Source organism: Silurus meridionalis, chromosome 8, assembly GCF_014805685.1.
Source record: "Silurus meridionalis isolate SWU-2019-XX chromosome 8, ASM1480568v1, whole genome shotgun sequence".
NCBI classification, from domain to species: Eukaryota; Metazoa; Chordata; class Actinopteri; order Siluriformes; family Siluridae; genus Silurus; species Silurus meridionalis.
Genome location: NC_060891.1, coordinates 14,522,211 through 14,539,131, shown reverse-complemented (window position 1 = coordinate 14,539,131; position 16,921 = coordinate 14,522,211). Strand labels below are relative to the sequence as shown.

General features: G+C 36.8%; 1 protein-coding gene across 1 annotated transcript in view; it reads right to left on the bottom strand.

The window, feature by feature from the left end:
• Positions 1 to 1,346: 1,346 nt before the first annotated feature.
• prkd3 (protein kinase D3) overlaps positions 1,347 to 16,921 on the bottom strand; it is a 37,333-nt gene continuing 21,758 nt past the window's right edge. The window contains 16 exon segments of the mRNA XM_046855347.1: positions 1,347 to 2,963; positions 3,050 to 3,135; positions 4,288 to 4,555; positions 4,635 to 4,733; positions 5,188 to 5,349; positions 5,445 to 5,551; positions 5,655 to 5,727; positions 5,873 to 5,925; positions 7,034 to 7,328; positions 10,624 to 10,701; positions 12,101 to 12,224; positions 12,477 to 12,663; positions 12,772 to 12,849; positions 12,943 to 13,138; positions 14,313 to 14,470; positions 15,211 to 15,342. Coding sequence (XP_046711303.1) covers positions 2,790 to 2,963; positions 3,050 to 3,135; positions 4,288 to 4,555; positions 4,635 to 4,733; positions 5,188 to 5,349; positions 5,445 to 5,551; positions 5,655 to 5,727; positions 5,873 to 5,925; positions 7,034 to 7,328; positions 10,624 to 10,701; positions 12,101 to 12,224; positions 12,477 to 12,663; positions 12,772 to 12,849; positions 12,943 to 13,138; positions 14,313 to 14,470; positions 15,211 to 15,342 — 2,270 coding nt within the window. The 3' untranslated portion in view covers positions 1,347 to 2,789.

Below are 16,921 nucleotides of genomic sequence, written 5' to 3'. Positions count from 1 at the left end.
GTGTGAGGAGACCTTTTGTTTATTATGAGTGGTATCAAAAATATTCGAGACTAGCTCTGTTTACAAGAAAGTACTTTATTAATTTATGTTTACACACTATCACCCTCAAAATAGTCCCCTTGCACAGCAATACAGCGCTCCCAGCATTCCTGACACTTCTGGGATATGTCCTGGAAGTCTACTTTTCAAAGCATGTCAAGCACCTTCTGCACAATGGTGTCAAAATGGCAACCTTTAAACTGGACCTTCATCTTTGGGAATCCAATGACAATGGTGACAATGTTGTGGATTGATGATGCACAAGTTGCCAAATGGTTTCAACATTTTTGGGGGTTGAACTCGTTGAAGTTCTTCCTGATCTTTGTCTTCCAGTGATGTTCTTCCTATGTGCCACTCAAAACACCTCAAGCAACTCATCGCAGCATCGCTTTAAACTTGCAGAATCATGGCAAATAGCATTGTGGCAAATCTGCCCAGTTTCACACGAAATTTCACGTCTGCTCTAACATGATGAATCGTAGACTGGGTAATGCATGTTCTGACTGTGCGTGCAGCCTTGTGCTATTATCGGTTACAAAACTAGCCTCAAATTGTTTGATAACACCTTCTAGTTTTGTAACAAAAGAAAATCAATGCTCTTAATCTTATCATGATATATTTGACCTGTTCCTTGACAAATTAAATAATTGGAACTGCATCACTTGAATTTCACACACAAATATGTATCCACTTTATTGCCCCATGTTGCTTTAACATGTTAAACCAGTTAACTGTCAGGGCTTTTTTGTAGCTTATTGGCAAAAGCTTCTTTCTAAACTTTTCTTCCTCCAATACACACATATTACATTCTTACATTACATTCTTTATGTAAATTATGTTTGTGCACTTGTTCAACACACCCAAATGTTTTTATCGAACGTCTCATTCCAGATCAGTCTAACTTTGCTGTTCTTACTGTAACACTCCACTCTGCTTGTTGTGCTCTTTCAGTCACAACAAGTTTTAGTGAGTTTAAACAATATCGTCATGTGAGGAGGCTTGGAGTGCAATCAACATTCATCCCTGAGGTGTTTAGTGATGTGGGGGTCAGGGTTCTGGAGTTAATCCACTCTAACCTTGTCCTACCATGTCTTTATAGACCTGCACAAAGGCATTAGTAATGTTGGAATATGTTTGGGTACCCAAGTTCCAGTGAAGGGAAGATATCCTTTACAATTGGATGCTTCCAGCTTTGTAGCAACAGTTTGTGGAAGACCCGTCATATGTGTGTGCTGGTCAGATGTCCACATTCCTTATAGTATATTATGTTTTTCAATCTGTAAATCATGAAACAATGACCCCACACATAAAGTAGTGCATTTAATTCTTTATGTACTAAAATATACAAAACACTCACACCTGCCAATCCAGTGGCAACATGAATTAATGATTATATGGATCCAGAGGAGTAAACATCCCCTCCTCTCCCAGACAAGGTGATGGAAACTCATGCAAACTTTAAAAGCAGTCAAACCGATCTGCTCAAAATGGCTCCTTATTTTGTGCTATGGCAAACCTTGAGAACAGAATGTGAACTGTATACCCAATTGTAATCAATAAATAATTGAATTTGAACATTTATAGGCAAATCTTATCTGCCCAACATACTGCATATGTTCCATCCCATATAGTGCCCAAAAAGGTGAGTTTGTACTTATGTGCTAATATCGTACTTATCTGAGTGAAAATAGCTTGCTACTGAATGCAATTCAGTATTTATAACTGAAATGGTTGAAATCATTATACTCCGATTCTGGAATATATTGTGAATACCACTATGATGTTACAAGTTGGTTCTTTCGGTGTACAGGCCACATGATAAAGAAATACAATGCTTCTCTTAAAACACAATCTCTAGTGTTAATAGTGGAATTTAATTTAACCGATGTGTAGCGTGTTGTAGTGCTATTTCAAGTCTTTCAAGGCTTGACTACCTGAAGAGCACTTACTCTACAGATGGAAGGAAAAAAACTATAAGTGAAAAAAAAGGCATACAATATCGGTGCTTGTTTTGAATTATGAAGAATATTTGTCTATAATCATCTTTCAGATTAGTTCAAATACCCGATAAAAATGTATTTTAGAGGCCATAACCGAGATTTTAAACATTTTCTATACTTTAAAAAAACCTCTTTTTATAGCCTTCTCTGCGTATTTCTCCAAAAATTTTTTTTCCACAAACATTCTAAGATCTATTTCTTTTCTTTTTTTATAATGTATGGCTTTTTCATAACACATCCTAACATGTTCCAGTTATAGAATAAAAGGCGTTTTGTGTTAACAGTCTTTCTGAACATAGCCCTCAAAAAGTCAAAATTCTTTATAGCACCATTCTTCACTCTCCTTTATATGTAACCTCACCAAAGCCCTTTTTAACCTTTCTTCAAATTCTTGTAAAATTGTTAACACTAAATCTGTAAATAAGATAAATAGATCTGCACCTTTAGATGGAGCACAGGTAGAGTGCAGAATAAACCACAAACCACAAAATACTGACATTTAGGGTTTCTACAAGGATTTGAAGAAAAAAATCTTCATAAAAACAGGTCTTGATGGTAAAACCAAGAAAAAACAAGGCCCCACACCGCTGGGTGCTTTTGCATCACTGAGCCCCTTCACTTATCCCAGAATATCCTGCTTCTGCCTCAGCAGAGTGCTGTATTCACTTTAGCTACAGGTCCTTGAGGGGCTAGCGCCTTCTAGTGAGAGTCTGACAGTGTCCTCTTTCACAGAATCAGTCCAGAATGTATCTAGGGGTCTTCATCCATATCGTCTAGGTTTGGAGCCATGATGAAGTGTTTAGGGTAGATCAGACTGTGCTCATCAGCAAACTCCTCCCAGCGTGCATCATCGCTCTCGTGGGTAATGTAGCGCTCGCCTCGCCGGGTCTCAAACTCCCGTAGGTCTAGCCACGTCTGGTAGTCCTAAGAAAGCAGGGATATGCTTATTAAGCAAACAAGGCTTCACTGGGACTGTAGAAGCATCAAAATAATGTGCTGTGTTGTCTAACCTGGAGCCAGGGATGACTGAGAGACTTGTCCACACTGTACCGCTTCCTCATCTTCACTTGAAGAAGGTTGTTGATAAGATCTGTGGCTGTGGGTTAAACATAAAAGTTTAACTCGATTATATATATATATATATATATATATATATATATATATATATATATATATATATATATATTCGAGAAGCAAAGTGTCTAAGAATCATCTATTAATATAACAGTATGCAGCATATTTAAATATAAAAAGAAAAGTTAACTTTAATTTAAATGATGAAGACATTGTTGTACTTTTACAACTGTGTTTTACTACATAACCAAATCCTTCAGGCTGCATGCACAAGCTTTATAGCAATCACAGTCTCAAATTAGCATAATTGTCATTCGCAATAGAGGTGTAATTAAAATCCCATATTAATATGTACTTATTATATATTGTATAAAAATACTGTCTTTTTTTTTTGTTTTGCATCCTCTTCAAAACGAGACTTGGTGCTATAGGCATGTGCCATTTGTGACCTGAAATTCATATGTCTGACTAAATGTACTAAATGCCAAGATGATATCAAAATGTCAAATGAGTAATGCCCTGAATTTCATTATGAAGAGTTTAGGGGCTAAATAAATGAAAATGGAGTTATGACGAATGAGATTTAACCCCGGCAAATTGTAATGATATTTAAAAATAAATGCTGATCAGTTTAAAATGTTAAGAGACAAAATGCAGTAAGAGATGCTGTGGAAGGGAAACTGTAGGGTGGGTAGTGTAGTGACTCATTTGAGCTGAGATTGTGGTAGCATAGACAGACACGGGGGTGAGACACCTAACTGTGTCTGATGAACACTTTGCATCCACTGTATGTTTTTGGGTTTTAAATACAGCCTACTAACCCAAATATTGAATGTAATAAACAGTCAGCCATTTACACATAATAAATCTTCTGTATTAATACTACTGTTGGGGAAAACCACTGCAATTTGATCCAACTTATTCAGCAACTATATTATATAGCACACCACTATCTGAAAGTAAACAAGAAAAAACAAATGCGTTGTCTAGACAACTGTGTTACATGTGTATTACATTGGTGCAGCTGAAACAATGACTAACTTCTAAACGTTTTTTTTTTTTGGTTTTGATCATTGTGGTAGTAAATGTGCAAAATTAGACGGTTAGTACATCAAGCGTAGCATACATTTGTATACAATTTAGAGAGAAAATCACTGTAACACTGTTTTCTTACCGTCAGTGGAGATCTCCTTCCAAGGCATAGGTGGATACATAAAGGCTGCGTTCTGTATCTGATCATTAATATCTTCATCCTCGTTAAAGGGGAAGGTACCACTCAGGCTGACGTAGACGATGACCCCCACTGACCACATGTCTAGTGAGCGGTTATAACCTTTACTTCGGAGAACTTCGGGGGCCAGGTACGCCGGAGTTCCCACCACCGAGCGTCGGAACGACTTTTCCCCAATTATGCGAGCAAAACCAAAGTCACACAGTTTCACCTGCCGAACAAAATATACAGTCTCAAGTCTGAAAGTGTATTCGGTGGATAACACGATAAACGTGTGACAAGTGTCTTACCTGAGGAAAAGGCTCTGCAGAGGCTAGGAGCACATTCTCAGGCTTTAGATCACAATGAACAATGTTTTTAAAATGGAGATGTCTCAAAGCCACCAGAATCTGTAACAAAATAACAACAATGACATCAGCTAATATTTTAAGCCTTACATTAAACTCTAGTCACATTTACAAGCTGAAAATCAACTGTTATGAGATGCATGCTGAGAACATGTGCAAGTAAAATCAAGCTTAATCAAATTCAGTATTTATTTCCAGTGAAATATACACCATCATGCACCGTCAGGGGGTCTCTGGCCACATCAGAGCTGTGTGTGGCTGATAATTGGAGGCTGCAGATCCATAGCTAATAGATGAGCCCCTGTTATTCCAGCCCCAAGGGGCCCCTCTTTTCTAATCATCCCACAGGCTCAAGCAGTAGAGCACTTCAGCTTCCTGATGAGATCCAGACTTCTCTAAACACACAGCCCCCATTCAAAACACCATATTCTTCAGAATAAACACAGTCCAGACAAAAGGAATGAAGGGTCCTAAAAAATTATTTAAAAGAGTTAACCTGTGTGACAAGGAACTTGGTGATGCGCTCCGGCAGTCTGCTCTTCTCGCTGGACAGGATCATCTCCAACATGTCCCCGTGCAGCTTCTCCATGACAACAAACACTCGCTCAGGAGTCTCAAACATGCACTCCAAGTTGACAATACCAGGATGCTGCAGGTTCTTAATGGTAAATAAGAGAAAGGCAGTTATTATCAGTTTGAATAACATAGAACTGTATGCTTCTCCACAGTCTCGTCAGGCTGTAATGGACCCACCTGTAAAATAGCTACTTCATTCCTCAGCTGGCTTTCTTGTTTTGTAGGGAACCTCATTTTGTCGATCACCTTTATGGCTACATCTCTGCCCGTCTTTCTGTGCTTCCCTTTTAGCAGAAAGGTTTTTTTTATTGTTGCTGATTTTTAGTATAGGTTGTTATGCAGAAGCACATATAATGTAACTGATGGGAAATGATGAAATAACGGTACCTCCATATACAATGCCAAACTGGCCTGATCCCAAAACCTCATCGGCAAAGATCTGGTAAACAGAGCTGATATCCTAAAAACAAGTGATTTATTTCTTTTTACTTTGTATTGGTTGTGTAACGCAATGTGATTATTTTACAAAAATTTTAAAAGTGTTGTAGTGATAATAATGACTGAAAACCCACTTTGTTAAAGTGTAAATATAAACACAGACTCACCACGTTCTCCTGGATTTGACTGTTGGATACAGAAATGCTCATAGACAGTTCCTCTGGAGAGACACAGAAAGAAAGATAATTTATTCTAATTCTCTTTTCCAAATTATCCTTATATGATGAGCAAAACACAAAAAATAATCCTTAGAGCAGATAACAAAGTACATATTTCTGAAGTGACCTAATCAATAGAGTAATAATGAATGAGGAAAATATGAAAAGACCACAGAAATTAACCAGTGAAATTCTCAGTAGTTCTGGATGATGTGGGAAGCTTAATTAAGGAAATCTATGAGGAAAACTAGAAGCTTTTTTTAATTCCTGCTGCTTTGTGAGCGAATTAAATAAATCTAGTACAGAAATAACATGAAGGGTCATGAGAGAGCAGGTTGTGGAGCAGCTCAGCAGCAGCACTGGGGATTCTTTAAATGAAGAGGTGGCTTGTAAATGGTTGTTTTGTCTCAAATCAGTGTTTGAAGGCAACCAGAAGCTGTTCAAGTGCTGAGCAAATGGTGGTACATGGCCTTAAGCATCATGATTGGTGTAATTTTTTTGCTGAGGTTCTAAGGAGAACATGCTGGATGCAGTTCAAAGAATTCCATTCAAACATACAACACAACATTGTATTGGAGCATTGTATTATGCAAGTTCTTGCTGTAGAGAGGAATTCCGATCGTGAGCATATGTAGGATGTCGTTTGTGTTCTCAATTATTTGTAACCTAAACCAATGACTAGATAATTACAGTATTTTAATCAAAATGCTGTTAATTAGGTTTAGTAAATGTAAATATTATTTCGGGCAATTTTATTCTAATTTACAAACTTTCTACAAATAGAACTCTATTTTTCTCTCCATTTTTTGTCCCTAACATGAGCAATCATTGTCTCACAATGAATAAAGTTAATTCTATGTAATTTATCACAAATCTTTGATTATGTTGGCCAATCAGCCAATTTATAGGTTCTTCTCATAGGTTTATATTCAATTAAATACTGACTTTAAAATGACTGTGAAAAATGCAATAAAAATATTAACAATAACAGTAACAATGCAAAAAGTGATAATGGTGGTGATGAATAGAGTGATAGTGTGATCATGATGATTTGTATTATTTATTACTATAATACTATCATGCCTTAAGTATTTAAATGAATGTACTCACTGTGGTCTTTGCCCTGACCCCCTTGTCCAGCTCCCACGCTTGGCTGAGGTGTAACTGGAACAGGCATGAGGGCTTGACGGATGGCCATCTCCCAGCCCTGCGCCACCTCCAGCCCCACACCAGAGGCTGCCAGCATGGTGTTGTGCATATGAAGATGAGAGCCACCAGTGTTCTCCCCAACATAATAGACCATAGTAGCAGTGATAATCTCAAAGCAGTGTGGATTTCCACCCATGGCAAGACTACTGAAATCCCTAGCAGCCTCCACCTGTAGGATCTCAGACAGAGGAATCTCCTGTAGGTAAAAAAAAAAAAAGGGATGCATATTCAAATTCATTTATCTGGCTGATAAATTAAAGACTGTGAAAGTTTTCATTCGAGAGAGCTAAAGTTATATGTTATTTTTTAAAATAAATATATGAATTAATGAAAACTCTAAAACACAACATTCAAATCAATATCCACTTCTAATCACAACTACTACCAGGACACAAACAGCATTTCTTCGGTAACATCCAGCCAAACCGATACCATACCTTAACTTCTTTAGTATAGAGAGCAGGTTTCGAGATCACACAATCTATGGTCTTCATTTTATCTGAGAATGGGTTATCAGAAGAAGTTCATGAGCCTCATGTCCTTTCTGAGATGTTAAAGTGATACAAAGCAAGCTGCCTTCTGATGGCATTTGCTTCTGTCCTCCCACTGTTCTCAAACGAAAGAGTGAAACGGTAGCTGTGACCAATAGCAGCTTCCTCTGAGCTTCACATCAACTGTTTGTGGTTAGAGGGTGGACCACATGACCCAGCCCACTGCAGAGCTCTATGATTACAAGGCAGCACACCGAAAGTCTTCATGACTTCATGCTTGAGTGTGTCGTGGCGCGCATGTGTGTGTGAGACCATGCTACCACTGTTCTGCGGATGGCCACTACATGGTAAAAGGGGTGGTCTGGTTGAGAAACAGTTATGTGGAGACAGGATTGAAGTCCCCATAGGCCATAAAAGAGGTGGGGAAACCAAAAATACAGGGCTTCTGCCTTCAAAAGAGTATAGTATAATTTCCAAATGTATAAAACAGACACAGTCTTTCAGCTCCTGACACATGGCCACCGGAGCATATGGGGTAAACATAAGTAAAAAAACAGTGGTTTCTAAATAAAAAAGCAGAAAATGAACAATCAGCAGCCCTTGGCTCAACCAGTAGAACAGAGGTGGCCTGTTTCATTACATCTGAAGAAAGGGAGCACTGTGTAAAAAAACTTCCTGGTAGGGGAAAGAAATACCTAAAGTACAAAGGTCTTTGGCTCAAACAGACACATATTAGGAGGCACCACATTCAATAAACTTTTCTTTTTTTTTTTATTTATAAGACTACTTTTCCAAAACTTTAAAGAGAATAGAAGATTTATCCAAATTGAATTCACAAATTCCTGAACTGTTGTTTTTTTGTAGACAACAACAATCTTCCTTTAATTTACTTTTGATCTAGCATTCTAAAGAAGAGCATTTCTTAGGCCTCTTAAACATTTTGTAATTAGGTGTCAAATACAGCCACATTTTGCTTAATTGTACTTATTTTTTGTGTCAATCCTTTTTCAATCAGATTCAGCTGATATATTTATATTTCCTGCCTTGTCTCGTGAAACTAACCATTTCTTAAAGAGATGCATAACAGTAAGTTATTCTTGTAACTTTTTTGTTGTTGTTTAAAGCCAAATCCAAAGCTCTTTCTTGGTAATTGGAGCAATTAAATGTCAATTAAATGTATATGCATTTACTGTAAATAGACATGTAGCTTTCTAAGACTATCATTATATTCTATAGTATAAACAAAAAATAAATAATACATTTACCTATAAACTTTATCTTTAATATCTTTAATACCAGTTCAGTCTGAAACATGCACAGAAATGGTCCATGGGTAATGTGGGTAATTGTACACAATATGTTTACATAATTATATATTATATACTGTAACAAAAGTACATTATAGTCCACATATGTGAATCATATACAGTGCTAAAAGCACTGGCAAGGTTCCAAAGTCAAATTAGACCCAGAGACCCACATAACACATTCCTTCATGAGAAAGACAGTCAAATACCCTGGAATTACTTCCACTACTTGAAGCGTGAAGTGCATAACTGATAAGCTAATAGTGCACTGAGCTAAAGTGTGGGTACTTTACTGGTTTGGATTTTACTTGCAAAAATACACGTGGTGTTTCAGAAAGAGACTCACTGGAGTCCCCTCATAGCAAGCAGACTGGGGGCTGCCCACAAAACTAAAGATTGAAAGAAGAGAAAATGTGCGGAGCGCCTACTTTATTCTGCTGCTGCCATGGTGTTAGATGTCTTTCTGTGGGTACATTTAGAGTTTCAGGGGTTTGTTACAGTTAACTGTCATTATGGTTTTACAAGTATTTGTACAGATGCTTCAATATACAGCACATCAGCGAAAACAAAATAGTGTCAGATATGTCAGCAGTACAATAAACTACTGGAATGACTGTGAGAGGGAGCTGTGAACATACGTGTTCACACATGTGCATGTCATTCACTTTTACAAGGTTTCACAAGCGCATGCAAGATTTTTTTTGTATATATTAAAAGCTTAAAAGCTTACATCGTAATTTCCTGCTCACCTTTGCCTCTATATTTGTATGCATATGTGTATGGAGATTTATATGTGAAAGTGTAATAGAGTAAAAACAAAATCATAAGTATTAACTAGCTCCTCTTTGAAAAGCAAGAAAACAAAAAGTGGACAAATGTATTTGAATATAAATGTACATATTTTTATACAGTTTTTTCAATGTTCTGAATTATATAATTAAAAATTAATGCATTTACTTTTCTGTCCACATGGGATTTTGATATTAGATTTTTTTAGATTTCATTTTTTGAGATTTTGATTTAAACTTTTGAATTCTTATCTCAAAAAAATTTAAAGCTTTTGACATAATGGGTATAAAGACAAATCTTTCCCTTCAGCAATTTCAATACAGAAGATATTTTTCAAAAAATATGATTTGAGTATTTCTATTGAATATCAGTTTATCAATTAAGTTTTAAAAGCTCAGCTTTTTTGCCACTTTTTTTATTTATTTAGTGTTATAGTTTAGTGTTATATTTTGTAAAGAACCAAAATAATAAATTTATCATTAACTATGTAAAGTATATAATTACAGAATCCCAATGAACAATTCACATTTAACACTGACATTTTATTTTGATCACAGTTTGTAGTTTATTAACCTTTTCTGCAAGACACATTCGAGGTGTTAGAGTGACCTCAGATGCATTATGACTAGCTCTGATGTGTTTATTTGACAGCTTTCCACTTTGACCACAGAGAAATTATGCATCTCATGAAGTGAAAGATCAGTGGGGGAGGGGACATTTGAAGGGCCACTGACCTTATTTTTTATATAAAAAAAAAAAAGTCAAGGGTAACTATAATACTGATGTAAGCAGAATTTCAACAGTTTATTAGAACTGTGACTTTTACATGTATCATGTAATGACTATCAACACTAAAACACTATAAACAACGCAATCAACAATTCTCTACAAATGAGTTGCTTACCTTGTAGAACTTGGCTCCTGTGTCATTCTGAAACAAAGTCAAGCTTTTGCTGTCCAGCCTCCAATAGTGTCTCTTTCTCTGAGAAGAATTTATAATTACAATTAACATTATATAAGGAAACATTTTTTATCTATCTATCTATCTATCTATCTATCTATCTATCTATCTATCTATCTATCTATCTATCTATCTATCTATCTATCTATCCATCCATCCATCCATCCATCCATCCATCCATCCATCCATCCATCTATCCATCCATCCATAAGCACATACAAACACAAATACATACTTGAATATATACACAATATTGTGCATGATGAATATGTATAATACATAATACACACAAATAATACAGTATCTCACAAAAGTGAGTACACGTCAATGTGCAGCTTGTATAGCAGTACAGATTTACTTACCTCTGAAAATAACTCAACATACAGCTATTATTGTCTAAATAGCTGGCAAAAAAAACAACTGTATATAAAAAAGGCTGTGGGTGGTGAATATGTTCCATAGCTTAAAAGAGATAATAATATGAATGTAATCACACTAAATTATAATAGAAAAACTACTAAATAAATAACAGATTATTCCTAAATAGCATACATTGTATATAAAATACACTAGAAATTGTTCAACTGTAATCATAGACTACATGATATACAGAACAGAATGTGCTTTAAATACTAAATTATGTATAATGATATATTTAATTGATCGACTTGTGATTATACCACAGCACTTTTGAGCACTTTCTCAGCAGGTATGCAATTTGTTTAACCACAAGGTAAATCACAAGTTTATATTAATGCATTAGCTCTAATATGTTGTATTTTCTACTTAGACTTAGACTTGTATATTGATCCATGTAAGCAGATATGAACAATGTGTAATATATGCCAACAATTGTGTAGGATGTATTTGAATGCAGCAGCTAGGAACTAGGAAATCCAAACCTGTACCAGCATGACAATTCATCTGTACACAATACAAGCACCATATACTTTACATGGGTTATAGTGGAAGATCTTGAGTGGCCTGCTATAGAGCTCTGAACTCAACCCTATTGAATACAAGTGAGATGACTTGGAACACTGACTGCACCACAGGCCTCCTCACCCTTCAGTACCTGACTTTACTATCACCATTAATCCTGCATGAGCACAAATCTCCACAATCACATTACAAAACCAGGTGGAACATCTTTCTAGATAAGTGCAGATTATATTAGCATATAACAGTTATAGTATAACAGAAAATGAAAACTAAATATGGAAATGGATGCTCACAAAACACATATGAATCTTAAGGTCTGATGTCCACAAACCTTTTCCGTATAGAGTACATAATGTAAATCAACGATATATTGTTAACAACAGAAAAATATATCCTGCAGTTGTGTTTAAAGGTATTAGCAAGTTGTAATATCCTTATTAAGATATGAATAAATGTAGCATTTGCTGAAGGAACTTACAAGGTTGTCTTTATTGGTATAGTGCACCATCCACCCCTCCCTGACCACAGTGGAGCTTCTTCTCTTGGTGTGTTTAATCGACTGAACTACGCGCATCAACGGGATATTAGTGCTGGTGGATGGGCTAAGAAAAGACAAAAAGAGGAAACATGAAACACTCTAAACTCAGATTACAGGTACCAAACACTGAAGATTTCTGTGACTCACTGAGGGGCATAGAAATACAGGAGTATTATCAGAAATACTAAGACTTATTATTTTAGTTAGCAGGACCCTTTACCTTATTTAACTGAAGCAGACCCTCCAAATTTAATCTTTAATGAGCACAATAGTTCTACATAAAGATCAAGTCAGCCATCATGCAATATCTACATACCTGATCTGAGGAGCTTTTACAGGCTCCTCATCTTTCTCCTGGTCTGAGAAAGGAAAGTCCCGAAAGATCTTGTCTTCTGGTGTAGAGGGTTCTTCAGAGTCGTCCTGGCCTCTGCTGCTGTCGCTGTTGACATCACTGATATCCACCTCCATAGTGGTGTCTGAATCCGGAGCTGGACTGGCTGGCTCTGAAAAAAGACACAAACAATGTAGTGTCACAGAATGTAGTATAACACACAGACTTGCTAGGCATGAAGCAGGGAACTGATACACCATTAATAACAATTACGTTATACCTCCATTGAAGACGACTTCCCCAAGACAGTCTTTTGGTACCTTGGATGCACATCGCTTGTGGCAGTTAAATTTGCAATCTAACAGAATAATAATACATATAGATGGTGTGTTATTTCTTCAATTTTTTAGGTTTACATGCATATTCTCATACAGGAGAAGGAGAGGCTTACCCTTGCACTGCATGCCCTGGCGGAACAGGCCCTTGAGCAGGCGTTTGCAGTACTGGCAGATGGTGGGGCGAGTGTATGTGTGGATAACAAAAGTGTGTGGCACTTTCACCCTCCCCAGCACCATTTTCTCCATCCAGATGGGCCGACCACTCCAGGATGGGATCCGCTTCCCTGCTTCCTGATGAGGGCGCTGTTGCTGGAAGTCCCACGGGGGAAAAAACACAATAAGACATGTTTTTTGCAAACTGAAACATGATGGACATTTACAGGAAGCTACAGGGTGATACAGGGTGATACAGGGTGCTCCCTCTACAGATGTTTTAAATGACACGGCTAAACTTTGTCACATTTACAGGAAACAGTAAATGATAAAAACTTCAAAGACCAAGTCTTTCTACTTGGTATTCATGTTCTAACATCTTCAGTTAAAAACAGACCACACAGCTTTAATAAAACCCGACTAAGCCTAGTGTGCTCCACAAAGAGTGTGTCTGGCCACAACAGGAATATATTCAGCATTGGACAAACGGCAGATAAATCGATGCACAATGTCTGAGAAGCAGCCAGTTACTGCGCTCTTTTTTTTGTTTTTAACAAATTAATATGTCAGTTTTATTTTTATTTTTTTCATTGGTGGAACAGCAAAAATCCAGTCTATAGATACTCTCAATTTCAGCCCACCCTTACCCTGACTGGCTGAAAGCTTCAGTTGCTGTTCCAGATTATCCTAGCATTTAAGTACTGAACTCCACAGATTTTTTAAACAAATCACACACATTTATCTCTCACAGTCTTCAAGGAACATAGTAGATTCTATGTTATTGTAGCTGTCCTTGTACATGATACACAACTTATCTGGTTCAACATTAATACATCCAGTCTTGCAACCTATGTACACTGATAAACTGCTACTGGTTGCTAAAAAAGTCTCTAGTGACCTAAAAAAGCATAATTTAGACACCTAAAAAGAACCGTATAGTCATCTATATGTTTTTCTACTTGAAAGACTCACACAGAGCAGCTTACTGCATTGTGTGAACTAGTAATAGAGTAACTACTTTTCTTAGAAACAGGGGAATGTAATTCCGAGGGAGGTTCCCCTGCAAACAGTCAGTATGATTTGCAGTACTCAGCGGACTGTGGACTGGAGTTTTTAATCCGTTCCTCCTATTCAGTCTCAAACATTATCAATTTTGACTCAAACTGTCCTCTCAATCACACAGGATAAACACATCTATATTTATTGCTGTATACACAAACCAGACACACAGAAGTTAAGAAAGTAATAAATGTAATACAAATGACTGACTCTCCCTAAGGACAAGGAGGAGAAAATAAATCATAATGAAGCATGCATAGCCCCACTTTACCTCCTCCAGGGTCACCACCGCACTTTCTGCTGGTTGAGGCCGAGGGACGGACAGTGATGGACCTGGCAGAGAAACATTGGACAGGCGCCTCTTCCTGACTCCGCTACAGTTGTTTGGGATCTTAAAGGCGCATCGCTTGTGATAATTCAGACCACAACCTGATACACAAACATAACATAAACATGTATGACAGAATACACTCATATAACAACTGAGATTAGGTGACCAGACATTATTGTATTCTTTGTTCCGTTTTTGTCAGTTCTTTTAAATGTCCTCAGTTCTTTTAAATGTCCACTAGAGAGCTCCAGAAATGCTCTTACTTGAAGTCTAGCAGAGAAACAGAAAAAAAAGCAAGAAAGCGAGCTCTTATATCACATTCAAAACCATTTAGATAAGGCTTAAGTGAAATTTAGGCCTCTATATTAAATTTATAGACAATAAGCAGCTCTTGGCTTGGTTGATATAACAGCCTGTATCCATCAACAAAGCAAATCACAGCAGAAAACTTTAAAGGCCACTTCCAACACTTGGCAAAGGTACACTGTGCTCCAATCAAAAAGCCCCTCTATAGGGCTTCAAAGGCTGGCTGGATGGAGTAGAGGGAAAGCCAACACAGCATTGAGACATCTCACTGCACGGAATAGTAAACCTGAGCCAGAGGCACTGAATCAGCAAGTGCTGTGTCTGGAAAACACTTGATGCTCTTAGGCTCATATGGTGCACATGTGTAAGTATTGTACTTATGTACTGCATGAGCACTCGCTGAGTTTGTGAATTTCTGTGTAATCAGCAGTTTTAAAGAAAAGTTTCTGTGTAGCCAATAGTACATGTTTGTCTTTAGGTACATTTAGTATTCACAAATTGAAGTATTCTTGAGTTGTCACTAAAGCATTACCTTCACATTTGAGGCCTTGCCGGACAAGACCCCACAGCATCTCCCCACAGTAGTCACAGAAGGTAGGGGCTTTGTATGAGTGCACATAGAGGGCATGAGGCCGGATCTGAAAGTCTTCCACTGTAGCCTGAGCTGCAATTCAAATGCAACTTAAAACTGAACTAAAAGATTTAAAACCATGATGAGATTAAACATCAAAAAAATGATAATGAACAAAAACAAAACAAATACAAATATTATTATTAGTAGTATTCATTTGGATTATTAATTATAATTAATTAAACAATTTCTGAAATTAACCTGATTAAGGCAAATCAGCTACATTCATTAAACCCATATCAGACTAAACCAAACAAATTAGTATAATTAAGTAGTACTTTTTTTTTTTTTTTTTTTTAAACAAATATTCTGAAAATTGATGATTTTTTTCAGAAGCCTTACATCTGCAAAAGTGTTAAAGGCTAAACCACAAACAGTACAGTAAAACATTACTCTTTAGTCTGAGTCATGAAGAGTGATTCACAGATGTGATTCAGCTATGAGTCAGAGCACAATGTAGATGCATTTTACAGCACTGAAAAGACTCCCAAGTGATTACTTTAAACTATCATGATCTCATCTGGTTGATTCATCCATCAGGTATAAATCAGAATCTTATTAAATGATTCCAAATTTGAAAATGACTTTCTGGAAGCTGACAAGGCCTCACAATAAACTAAACTGCTTTAAGATGTAATTGTTACAGCACTATTCTGACTAAACAAAAAAAAAATAAATAAATATATAATTTAAGGTGCTGTTCTGTTGCACTAACAATAAGAAAATAACTGTACAAATATAAAAAAATTAGAGTATATGCTTTACATTGCACTCCAACTCTATTGAAATCTACTACTGAGATACACTTGTGGTATAAATATCTTGTTTTCAAGGACCTTGAACCATCCATGCTGCACTGAAGACCACAGACAAGCAATATTAGGAAAAAGATTTAATCCAATTTTAATTTTGAACATGAGACCAAACAATGGGCTATGGAGGAGTGAACACTGATGATGTACACCTGCATCTTCCATATGTTCAGAATGACTGTAAGAGTAGAATTACAGTGTTAGTGGAAAGTGTATGCCTATTCTTCAGATAAAAGTCTTCTCATCTGGATCACTCATCAGTGATAATTCAGTGGCTGATTGGAAAAAATGTAAAAACTTGATGGCAGTTTTGGGAGCGGTTTCCTGGCAGATAGAGAGCCAGAAACACTCTGGTGCATTGCACCCTTTTTCAGACTAATATCTCTAAATCCAATAAAATTGAAACACTGCATATTTGTCCATAGAGAAGCTCTACAAAGACCTTTGATTGTGTGTATGTGCCTTATTTCATTTACCTTCTGCTCCATTCTACCTTCTTCTACAGATTTATACTTGGATGGATTGATGAAACCACGGAATGAGTTATAGTTTTTCAAACTTTCTTTCGGCTGCCACACATTTGGGAAGAGGATCAAAACGAGACAATGATTCTTTAGCTTGAGAATATGAACCCTGCATGAGTGAGCTCCTCTTTACAGATCAAAAGCATGACGCTGAATACTGGAGCTGCCAGCGAGTCACATGCCAGGCAGCAGTACAGAGCATTGGCACAAACTCATAATGAGGCATTCATGAAAGCACCACATAGCCTACATTATGTAAAGTCATGATCCAAACAT